At 36.4% G+C, this 12,389-nt stretch overlaps 1 protein-coding gene across 1 annotated transcript in view; it reads right to left on the bottom strand.

Moving 5' to 3' along the window:
- The window catches only part of ERICH6 (glutamate rich 6), a 40,399-nt gene that overhangs the window by 14,796 nt on the left and 13,214 nt on the right, over nt 1-12,389 (bottom strand). The window contains exons 7-10 of the mRNA XM_037061861.1: nt 10,155-10,268; nt 9,027-9,184; nt 8,524-8,594; nt 6,994-7,139 (exon numbers count right to left, since the gene is read on the bottom strand). Coding sequence (XP_036917756.1) covers nt 6,994-7,139; nt 8,524-8,594; nt 9,027-9,184; nt 10,155-10,268 — 489 coding nt within the window. The remainder of the gene's footprint in view (nt 1-6,993; nt 7,140-8,523; nt 8,595-9,026; nt 9,185-10,154; nt 10,269-12,389) is intronic.

Raw genomic sequence — 12,389 nt, 5'->3', positions numbered from 1 at the left:
CGAGTGAGTTCTTTGTATATTTTGGAGATTAAACCCTTGTCTGAGGTATCATTGGCAAATATGTTTTCCAATACAGTTGGTTTTCTTTTAAATATAAGCTGTGACAGCATTAAAGTCTTAGAGGAGAACATTGGCAAGAAAAATCTCAGATATTTCATGCACCAGCTTTTTTTACTGATATGCCCCCTAGAGCAAGGGACATAAAGGAAAGGATAAACAAATGGGATCTCATCAAAATTAAAAGCTTTTGCACAGCTAAAGAAAACAGTATTAAAAGAGAAACAGTGTAAAAGAGAACCAACTGTATGGGAAAACATTTTTCACTTTTAAAAATTATGAAATATGGCCCTGGCTGCTGTGGCTCAGTGGACTGAGTGCTGGCCTGTGAACCAAAGGGTCGCCAGTTTGATTCCCAGTCAGGGTACATGCCTGGGTTGCAGGCCAGGTTCTTGGTAGAGGGTGCCCGAGAGGCAACCACACATTGATATTTCTCTCTTGCTCTCTCCCTCCCTTTCCCTCTCTTCAAAAATAAATAATAAAAATAATCTTTAAAAAGAAAAATTTGAAAAGACATTTTAAAACAATCATGAAATACATTCAGATTAAGTGCTCAAACATGCAATTTTTAAAATCAGTAATTATAAACTCCTGCATTATCACCGCCCAAGTCAAGAAAGAGAACAACGCTGATACTGTAGAAGCCCCCAGTATGTCTATCCCAGTCAATATCCTTCATAGACATAACCACTAGTCTGATTTGAAAATAATTTGTTTTCATAACTTCTAAACAATATAGTTTAATTTTTCCCAGTTGAAATTTTACACAAATGAAATCATACATTACATATTTTTAATATTTTACTTTTCTGTCAACATTGTTTGTTTCATACATGTCCAAGTGTATAGCTGTAGTCCAATAGCTTTCATGTATATGTTAGAAACAATGATACTGTGAACATTCTTATGAATGCATGCTGACATGCAGTTCCCACGAATATTAAACACAGAGGAATTTCTGAATCCCAAGATGATGCCAAAATGATTTCCAAGTCATACCAATTTACATTCCAACTAGAGGCAAATAATAGTGATTGTTGCTCTATATCCTTTCCAACACAGTTCTATCACAGTTAACTTTTTCTTTCGCCAATAAGGTAGGTATGTATCGATCTCTAATTGTGATTTTAATTTTTCTTTCCCAGCTTACCAATGAGGTTGAGCTCTTTTACATATGTTTGTAGATCATTTGAATTTTCTCCTTTGAGAAGTATGAAAGGTTTTTGAGCCCATTTTCTATTAGGTGGAATTTTTTCCATGTCTCTTTACATTTAGGATATAAGCGACATCTTTGTATGTCACATGTGCTAAAATATTTACCCCTTCTTGATCGTCGTTCACAACTTTAATTCATCAAATCTTTTATGGACACTGCTCTTTTCGTCAGTTAGTAAATCTTTCCCTAACCTGAGGTAACAAAGCTATTCTCCCATATAAAAGTAATCTTTGTAGTTTTGCATTTCACATTTAGGTGTTTAACCCACTTGGAATTGATTTTTACATATGATGTGAATAGTGGTTCCAATTTCACTAATAAATAGGGATAATTGACTTTCCCAGTGCCGTGTATTGAGAAGATTCCTCTTCCTCCGTTACCACGCAGCATCACTGCTGTCCTAAATCGGACGTTTACGCATGCCTGAGTCTGCTTCTGGACTCTATTCTTTGTTAATTCTACCGTAACATGACACTGTCTTGATTACTGTACTTTGGAATAGATCTGAACATCTGGTAGAGCATGTCCCTCTCTCCTGGCCTTCCGCTCAGGACTGTTTATATTTTTATGTAAATTTTAGAATCAGATGAGGTCAGTATCCCCCTTTTGTCAACATACATGAATATCCAATCCTGTTACAGTTTGAAATTTGGAAGAATGTTATCTTTAAAATAGTTAATCTTTCAATATGTGAACAAATTTGTTAAGTGGACTGTTCAAATATTCTATTTTATTATTGCTCCTGTTTGATCTAATAGTCTTCTCAATTGTGACAGAGGTTGGTAAAAGTATCTCATTATGATCATGGATTTAAAATTTTTCTTTTATTTCTATAACACTTTTTTTCCATATTTTGAGGCTATGTTAATATGGAAATATATTTTGTAATGTTATGTCTTCCTGGTGGATTAAAACTTCCATCATTATGAAGTGATCCTCTTTATCTCTAGTGATGTTCTTTAGTATTTTCATGATATATTATTTTTATCTATTTATATCTAATCTTTTTGTATCATTATATTTTAGATGTATCTTTTATAAACAGTAAATGGTTGAAATTTTTTTTTAAAAAAATTGACAGTCTTTGTTAACTTGAGTATTTAGTCTACGGTATTTATATACAATTACTGACATTCCTTGATGTCTTCTATTTATCTCTTATTATCTATTTCTCTTATCCTTTCATATCTTTTGGGGGCATTTAAAATAAATTACCCTATTTTTTGCCCTACTTCTACTAACAGGGGGGTTATGCTCTCTGCTTCTGTTATTTTTCTGGCTACTCTAGAAATTTCAGCAAGCAAAGTTAATTTATCAAAGTCTGAATTAAGCTGTGTACTAGCCATGCTCCCACTGAAGGACTTTAGAAGACTGTAACTGGATTTAGCCTTCTTCCAAAATCAGGTACTATTTTGTCATTCATTTTTATTCTATCCTGTTTTATGAAATTCCATGATCCATTATTATTATTATTGTTTTATCAGTTAACTTTAAATTTTATCCATATATATCATATACTACTTTCTTTGCTCTTCATCTTTCTTGAATATCAGACCGTCCAATTACACAAAGAACATTGTTTAGAATTTCCTTTATGAGGGACTACTAGTGACAAACACTTTGTTTTTGCCAAACAATGTCTTTTGGGAGCGCATTTTATTGACTTGGTGCAGACTTCTAGATTGACTGCTACTTTCTTTCAGCACACTGAAGACATTTCATTGCCTTCTGGCTTCTGTTGTTGCTGTTAGGAGATGTTATAAAATTATAAGGTTATTTTATGATCTTACTGTTCTTCTTTAAACATAAATGGAACCTTTTTTTCTTTTGCTTTCAAGTTTTTCTTTCTTTGGTGTTCTGCAGTTTCACTGTGAAATGTCTAGGAGTTACAAAAATAACCACCCTGCTTGGCATTCATTGGACTTCTTAAATCTGTCGATGGGTCTCTTGTCAGTTCTGGAAAATTACCCATTATCTCTTCAAAGACTACCTCTACCTGATTATCTTTCTTCTCTCCTAGGATTTTGAATAAATACATTTCAGATCCCTCATTTTATTTTCAAATCAAACACTCTCTTCAGTTTTCCTTACCTTTTTTGCCCCCCCCCAGTGAATTTTAATAAATTTTTAACCCTTTTCCCAAGTCATTAGTTCTATCTTTAATTGGCTCTAAACTGTGTTTAACTCTTATCTTTTAAGTTTTTAATTTCAGTTGTTGTTGTTTTCATTTCTATAAGTTTATATTTTCTTTTCAAACCTGTATGTCACTTTATAGTTTTCTGTTCCCTCTAAATATCTTGAAGCCAATTATGTCTTTTTATAAAAATAGCTAACCCTGTGCCACCCAACTTTCCTGCACCCAAGCTGTTTCCAGTGGCTTTTTCATATGAATGACCTGACTTGTTTCATTCTCCATACTTTCCTAAAATCTCCCAGATAAGCTGCATCTGGTCTCAGCATGCCCTGTACCTCCCACCACGTGCCCCTGGGCCTGGCACTAGCAGCAACTGGCCTTGGTTCACAACTTGGCCTCACCTGGGCACATCCAACTCAGCACAAGTAGCAGCTATCTGAAGATCACTTTGTAGCTCATGCCAGGAGGCCCCTGGCACAGTAGAGGTGGTGGCTGACCTTGGCCTATCTCTCCTAGGAGGCCCCAGAGCCAGTACACTCAGTGGGCAGCTTTAGACCACGTCGAAGCATCACCACCCAACCACCTCTACAAGCAACACATTCAAGGGGCAGACTCAGTGGGTATCAGAACCCTGCTGAAGTAAAACCAGCTCTGTGAGGTGGGCCCCTGCCCAGCTGATCTTTTGCCATGGTCAGAGGCTGGTGGTCAGGGCTCTCGGCCAGTTTTGCATTTGATTGGCCTGGAGGTAGATCTCTTCCATTGGTGTGCCGACAGCAATGAAGGCTCAACTATAAGAGAAAGGTATGCATGGCCAACATGGTGGGTACACCTTAAATGCCCAGCTTGGGTGATCAGGGAGGCTGTGCTACTGGACCCTACAGAACACCTACTGTATTAGGCCATGCTACCAAGCCTGGGAGATGTAGCAGGCAGCTCTACCTAACATATAGAAACAAACATAGGAAGGGTACCAAAATGAGAAGACAAAGAAACATGGCCCTAATGAAAGAATGGAGCAAAACCCCAGAAAAAGAACTAAACAGAATGGAGACAAGCAACCTATTGGATGCAGAATTCAAAAAACTTTATAAAAATTAGAACTTCAACAGCATAAAATGGACCAGTCAGAAATAAAGGATATATTCACTAAAATGAATAATTTACATGAAATCAACAGTGGAGTAGATGAAGCCAAGAATCAAACCAGCATTTTGGAATATAAGTAAGCAAAAAAACAAAAACAAAAACAAAAAAACACTCAATCAGAGCAGCAAGAAGAAAAAAGAATCCAAAAAAAAATGAGGATAAGGTAAGGAACCTCTAGGACAACTTCAAGTGTACCAATATTTGCATCATAGGGTGTCAGATGGAAAAGAGAGAGCAAGAAATTGAAAACTTATTTGAAAAAATGACAGAAAACTTCCCTAATTTGGTGAAGAAAATGAACACACAGATCCAGGAAATGCAGAGAGTCCCAAACTAGGTGAACACAAAGAGGCCCACACCAAGACACATCATAATTAAAATGCCAAAGGTTAATGATGAAAAGTGAATTTTAAAAGCAGCAAGAGAAAAAGCAGTTTACTTACAAGGGAGCTCCCACAAGACTGCTGGCTGACTTCTCAACAGAAACTGTGCAGGCCAGAGGTATTGACAAGAAATATTCAAAGTAATGAAAAGCAAAGACCTACAACCAAGATTACTCTACCCAGCAAAGCTATTATTTAGAATCAAAGGAAAGGTAAAGAGCTTTCCAGGGAAGAAAAATCTAAAGGAGTTCATCACCATCAAACCAGCACTATATGAAGTAACAAAGGGTCTTCTTTAAGAAGAAGAATAAAAACAATAAAAAATATGAAGAATAAAATGGCAATAAATACATATCTATCAACAATGATCTAAATAACTAAATAAATGAACACACAGAATAGAAACAGGCTCATAGACTCAGAAAACATTTTGACAGATGCCAGTTGGGAGGGGAGGGGTGGGTGATGGATGAAAAAGGTGAGGGGATTAGGAAATACAAATTGGTTGTTACAGAATAGTCATGGGCATGAAAAATACAGCATAGGAAATATAGTCAATAATACTCAAATAACTATGTATGGTGTCAGATGAGTGTGAGATTTATTGGGATGATCACTTAGTAAGTTATGCAATATCTAATCACTTGGAGTATATACCTGAAACTAATATAATAAATAATGTATGTCAACGATAAATGAAAATAAATAAAAAATAAACAGATTACTTCAATTTCCAAAGTCTTTGGAGGTGTTTTCTTTTTGGATATTATTTCTCTGGATTTTTTTAATGTGGTGTTGAGTTTCCTTGTGTCCTTGATTCTTTACATGTGTGCTGGTAATTAAACTTGGAGGATAATTTAGAGCAGTAATTTGCAGGCTGGATGAGTAATCTTCTTCCAGACAGTGCTTGGATTTGATTTTGTCAGGCACCTCAGTATACTACCATCACTTAAATTCTTGTCACCCAAGAGAAACAAACCTGGTCTCAGTAATTTAATTTCTAGGAACCTATTCTGAGAGGATCTATCCTTATATAAAAATAAATCTATACACAAAGATATTCAAAGCAATGTTATTTAGTATAGCAAACAAAAATGTTAACAACATGTATATCCAATAATAAGGGAATGGTTAGATAAACTATATGAAAAAGCACATAGATATTAATGTTAATTAACCTAATATGACAGAAACATTTTTATAACTGTTTAAAAAGATAAAAATTACATATATAATAATAATTACAAATATATTAACAAAAACCTATGAATAAGAAAGTCCAGGGCCTTGGCTGGTGTAGCTCAGTGGATGGAGTGCAGGCCTGTAAACCAAAGGATTGTGGTTCAATTCCCAGGGCACATGCCTGGGTTGCAGGTCAGTCCCCAGCAGGGGACACATTAGAGACAACTGTACATTGATGTTTCTCTCCCTCTCGCCTTCCCGTGAGATAAATGAATAAAAAAAAATTTTAAAAACAAAGTCTAGGATGGTGTTGTCTAACAGAACTTTTGGTGACCACAAAAATGTTCTATATCTGCCTTGCAACACGGTGGCATTAGTTACACATAGCTATCAAACACTTGACAAGTGGTTAGTGTGAATAAAGATGACATTTTAAATTTTATTTAATTATAAATTTATCTTTATTAATTTTAAGTTTTAAATTATTTTAAATTTAGCCATATGTAATCAATTTAGCCAATTGATAGTATATTGGCTCATGCGGGTCTAGAAAATATTGAAATGTTAATAATGATTTTTGGTGATTTTTTTCCCTTTCTTATTAGTTTTCAAAGGATTCCAAGTGTTCCTTAATGTGTTATTATCACATTTTAAAGTAAAAAGATTTTAATCAAACTAGCCCCACATAAAACATATGTAAAATATTGTTGTAAAGTCTGGTAGAAGTTAAAATACCAAGTCCATACCAACTCTTCTTGACAAATAGTTCAATGTGCCATGTACACAGGCTGCCATAGTCCTCATGACAGCTTTGATAACTTTAGGTAAAATAATTTTTTAAGAGTAGCAAGTAAAACAAATTACAAGCTAATTACCTTTCCACATGCTTTCCTAGAATCACAACAAGCAATGGATATGTTTCTTTTGTCTAGTTCAAAATCAAATAGTCTGTCTTCAACTACCTCTTTTTTTGGAATATCCACAGAAAGTTGATAAGAAATTGTTTTGAGGTGTTTTGAATCTAATGGGAAAAGAATCACATGAAAGTACATATATGTTTTAAATTTTCTAAAACCTCTGTTCTAAAATGAAATTTTAAACTCTATTACAAATGCATTGATTTATCAGACTTTTTTTAATGGAATAAAAATGAGCACCTTTATTAAAGTGAAGACCCTCTTTTGTTAAACAATTAATGAGACCATTCCTTTGTTAAAAGAAGGAACAAAATGATAATTTTAATGAAGTGCAATTTTCTGGCATTAGATTTAGTAGGAAACAGTTGAATATCAAGGAACTTTATACTAGGGATTTAGTTTAAAAAAAAAACCCCAAATGTATCTTCTCTAAGTATCTTTTTTCCTTCTTTAGTTTTTCATTGTTTATTCTATTATAGTTGTCCCAAGTCATTCCCTTTGGTTGCCCCTCCTCTAAGTATCTTTTCAATAGCACTGAGTTGTAGAGGAGGAACTGATGCTCAAAAAGATTTAGTAATTTACCCAAAGCAGATAGACCGTAAGTAGAAAAGCAAGGCTATAAATCCAGAACTTCTGGAACTGGAGACTATGATGCTAAGTGAAATAAGCCATTCTGTGAAAGACAAATACCACATGATCTCACTTAAGAGCCTCATGAACAAAATAAACTAATGAACAAAACAGAACCGGAGACATGGAAACATGGAACAGGCTGACAGAAGCTAGAGGAAAGGGTGGTGGGGGCAGGGAATGGTGGAAAGAAGGGGAAAGGATTAGTCAAAGAATATGTATGAATGACCTATGGACATGGACAATGGTGTGAGGATTGACTGTGGGAGTCGGGGTGGAGGGGGCTGGACCAAGGCGGGCAAAGGGAGAAAAACTGGGACAACTGTAAAAGAATAAGCAAGAATAAGCAATATTTTTTCCTTTTTGGAAAAAGGAAGTAAAAATTTTTAAAAAGCAGTGCCCTGGGTGTGGGGTGGGAGATGGAGGGAGGAAGAACTTCTGAATCTAAAATCAGCGATCCTTCAATTGCACCAGTACTATAACTGCACTGCCCAGCACTTGTGCATGAAGAAAGTAATCTAACTAACTTAGACAGATTTTCCATGCCCCAACCTGAAAATAAAGTGGGATGTATGCTGAATAAAACAAGAAACAATGAATTCAAAAGCTCTTTGCAGTTGTCTGTCAAGTGCTCTATAGACGTTGCTGATTTATTTTAATCAGTAACAAGATGAAGACTGAAAATTTCAAAAGCTGATGGAACACCAGATTTTCTGAGCCATTTTGACTAATGCACTGACTGTAATGAGAACTTCTAATGGTGTTTTGTTTTTAATACGCCAGTTTTAGCTCTTGGCCAAAAACATATGAGCTTTCTGATGTACAACTGATCTATAACATAAGCATTGGTGAACTCACCTTCTTCGAAGAAACCAGTGTGTTCATTTGTTTTTACCATGAAATGTGTGGCCATTTTTTGCTCCTGTTTTCTACAAAATAAAAAAGATGCATAAATATGAAATGTGTTTCAAGCTTAAAATAATACACTACAAGTTTTAACTGTTTAAGTGTCATCCCTTGTGATTTTTAGTTGTTATTACCTGTGACTCCTGTTATTTAATCACAGCACATGGGTCTCTACTCTGTTTGGTGGACAAATTTCTCCCTTATAGGATTTCTGAAATGCATCCTCAGAATTGGGTTGGTAAATTTCTACTTTAAATCAGTGAGTTCACTGAGTTTTGGGGAGCTTCTGAATCACATTAACATTCACCAGGAATGGTAATAGGTTTGCTTTGGCCAATTTGATTTCTTCACTGAGACTATATCTTTGAAATTATGTGTTTTGAAAAACAAGGTTCATTTTACAAAAAGCTCTCTAAGTGGACCTATCGAAGTTTCAATCAAAGGCTCGATGTTACCTCCTCAGGGCTTTTTCTTTTGCTTTGATCCTATCAATTTCAGTGCCGTGGGCTGAGTGAGGTTTGATACAGATCAATTCATCTTTAGAGCTTTGGATTTTTAGTTTTTCCTCATAGATGTAGTCGATCAGATTTTGGAAATAACTACAACAGGGGGCCTGAAAAACAAAGAGGTCGTTTTCACCTCATTAGTCCTAGAGTGAAGATAATTAGAGGGGATAAAAACCAAAAATGGCTCATGGGGTTTGAATTACCGTCTATGATAACTTTTTTGATAACAAATTAACAAAATAATTCATATAACATACAATTCACACATTTAAAGTATGTAATTCAATGGATTTTAGTATATACAGAGTTGTGTAGCCATCCCCACAATCAATTTTAGAACATGAAAACTGTGCCCATTAACAGTCACTCCCTACCCTCCTGTCTGCTCAGCTCGTGGAAACCACTAATCTGTTTTCTGTGTCTATAGATTGTCTGTTCTGTACACTTTATATAAATGGAATCATACAATATAGGGTACTTTGTGATTGGCTTCTTTTACTTAGCATAATGTTTTCAAGTTTCATCTGGGTTGTAGCATGTATTAGTACTTCAGTTGTTCTCATGGCTGAATAATGTTTGATTTCATGAATATACCATATTCATCAGTTGAAGGGCATTGGATTGTTTTCACCCTTTATCTGTTCTAAATCGTGCTGCTGGGAATAATTGTATACAAGTGTTTGTATAGATGTATGTTGCCAATTTTCTTGGGAATAGAATTTTCTGGGAATGGAATTGCTGGGTTACATGGTAATTATATGTTTAACTTTTTAAGGAGCAACCAGACATTTTTTCCGACATGGCTGCACTATTTTATATTCCCCTTTAGTGGTGTATGAGGGTCCCAGTTTCTCCACATCCTTGTCAGAACTTGCTATTATCTGCCTTTTTTAATTATTATAGCCATCTTAGTGGGTGTGGGATGATATCTCATTGTGGCTATAATTTGTATTTCCCAGACAGCTAACACAAAACTTAAGAATATAGGGAAAAGATGCAGGAGAACATACTACATATATTTGAAAGCAATATTTAAAAATAACACTATTTCCTCAGGAAGCCTGCTTTAGAACTTACATATTCTATTGGTTCAGAGCTACTGTTGTCAGCATAAATATCCACAATGGAAAGAAATGTTCTTAGATCACTCCCACAAAATTCACACTTGGGTAATAGTTCCTCCTCTTCTTCCTTCGGAGACAGAGAAAAAAATGAAGACCTGCCTGTAAGAGCCTCTGAGAGCAGTCAGAGTCAGGGCTTTGGACAGGGCCAGAGAGCGTCCAGTAGGACAGCAGGAGTGGTGGGGATGTGCAAACCTCCTTGGGAACTGTCAGAAACCCTGAAGACTTCCAAGAATAGTGAGAAACTTTCAGGAGGCCGAGATCCTATACTGGAAGGCACCCAGCCAGCCAGATCTGTACATTCCAGAATGGAACATCACTTCAGTTTAAGAGTGCTGAGGACTGAGGACACTGGGGTGGGGTTTTGAGGGCCTCTGTCTGGTGGAGCTCACCAGAGCACAGCTGAGAGCTATGTGGGTCCTTCGGATGCCTTCTTAGTTCGAGAAGAAACAATTGCAGAAACGATTGTTGACATCAGAGTCCCTTGTTGGGGAGGGGGGTATACAGTGTGTTACTAAATGCAAGAGACAGAAGATAACACATACCAGATTTTAGGAAAATGTTCTAAGGAGTTTGAATACCATCTTTCAAAAAGTGTCAGGTTAGCCAACCTATCAGATGCACAGTTCAAAACACTGATAATCAGGATGCTCACAGAATTGGTTTAATATGATCACAAATTAGATGAAAAAATAAAGGCTATGCTAAATGAAATAAAGGAAAATGTACAGGGAACCAACAGTGACGAGAAGGAAACTGGGACTCAAATCAATGGTGTGGATCAGAAGGAAGAAAGAAACATTCAACCAAATCACAATGAAGAAACAAGAATTCAAAAAAATGGATTCTCCATTGGGAACCTCCAGGACATCTTTAAACATTCCAACATCTAAATGATAGGGGTACCAGAAGCAGGAGAGGGAGACCAAGAAATTGAAAACTTATTTGAACAAATAATGAAGGAGAACTTCTCCAATCTGGCAAAGAAAAAAAATTCCAGGAAGTCCAGGAAGCTCAGGGAGTCCCAAAGAAGTTGGACCCAAGGAGGAACACACCAAGGCACATCATAATTACATTAGCTAAGACTAAAGATAAGGAGAGAATCTTAAAAGTAGCAACAGAAAAGGAGACAGTTACCTACAAAGGAGTTCCCATCAGACTGTCAGCTGATTTCTCAAAAGAGACCTTGCAGGCAAGAAGAGGCTGGAAAAAAGTACATGAAGTCATCAAAGGCAAGGACCTACATCCAAGATTACTCTATCCAGCAAATCTATCATTTAGAATGGAAGGGCAGATAAAGGGATTCTTAGATAAGGTCAAATTAAAGGAGTTCATCATCACCAAGCACTTATTATATGAAATGTTAAAGGGACTTATATAAGAAAAAGAAAATAAAAATATGAACAGTAAAATGACAACAAACTCACAGTTGTTAATAACCACATCTAAAACAAAAACAAAAACAAACTAAGCAAACAACTAGAACAGAAACTGAATCACAGAAATGGAGATCACATGGAGGGTTATGAGTGGGGGAGTGGGAGGTGGAGAGAGGGGGAGAAGGTACAGAGAATAAGTAGCATAGATGGTAGGTAGAAAATAGACAGGGGAGGGTAAGAATAGTATAGGAAATGTAGAAGCCAAAGAACTTACATGTATGACCCATGGACACAAACTAAAGCAGGGGAATGTGGGTGGGAGGGGATGTACAGGGTGGTGGGGAATAAAGTGGGGGAAATGGGACAATTATAATAGTATAATCAGTAAAATATATTTTAAAAAAGGAAGTGTCAGGTTTAAAAAAAGTCTTTACATTACTATGTAGGCCACCATTTAAAATGATCAACTTTCTAAATTAGAGTTCTTTCTCAAGAGGAAGCCCAGGTTGAGACTCTAAATTCTCCTGTCTGGGCTATGAAGGTAATTGAGGAGGAGGACAGGCAGAGTAGGGGAAGCAAAAGGGAGACCTGGAGTTAGAAGTTTGGGTGACTCAGTGAGGGGTTGAGGGGCCATGGCCATGTTGGCAATCTGAGGGCATGATGGCGAGGAGGCAAGCCTCAGCAGAGGCCTGTAGGAAAAAACTGAGGTCCTAACTTACAGGTCATGAACACCACCAAAGCTTCTGCAGTTGCCATAGAAACCATTCTCTGGGACTGGCAAGGTGGCCATCGTGGGTCCAATGTGCAATTGA

This window comes from Sturnira hondurensis, unplaced genomic scaffold (assembly GCF_014824575.4).
Source record: "Sturnira hondurensis isolate 20B ecotype Veracruz unplaced genomic scaffold, ASM1482457v3 Scaffold0013537, whole genome shotgun sequence".
Lineage (NCBI taxonomy): Eukaryota > Metazoa > Chordata > Mammalia > Chiroptera > Phyllostomidae > Sturnira > Sturnira hondurensis.
This window is presented reverse-complemented; position numbering and strand designations above follow the sequence as displayed.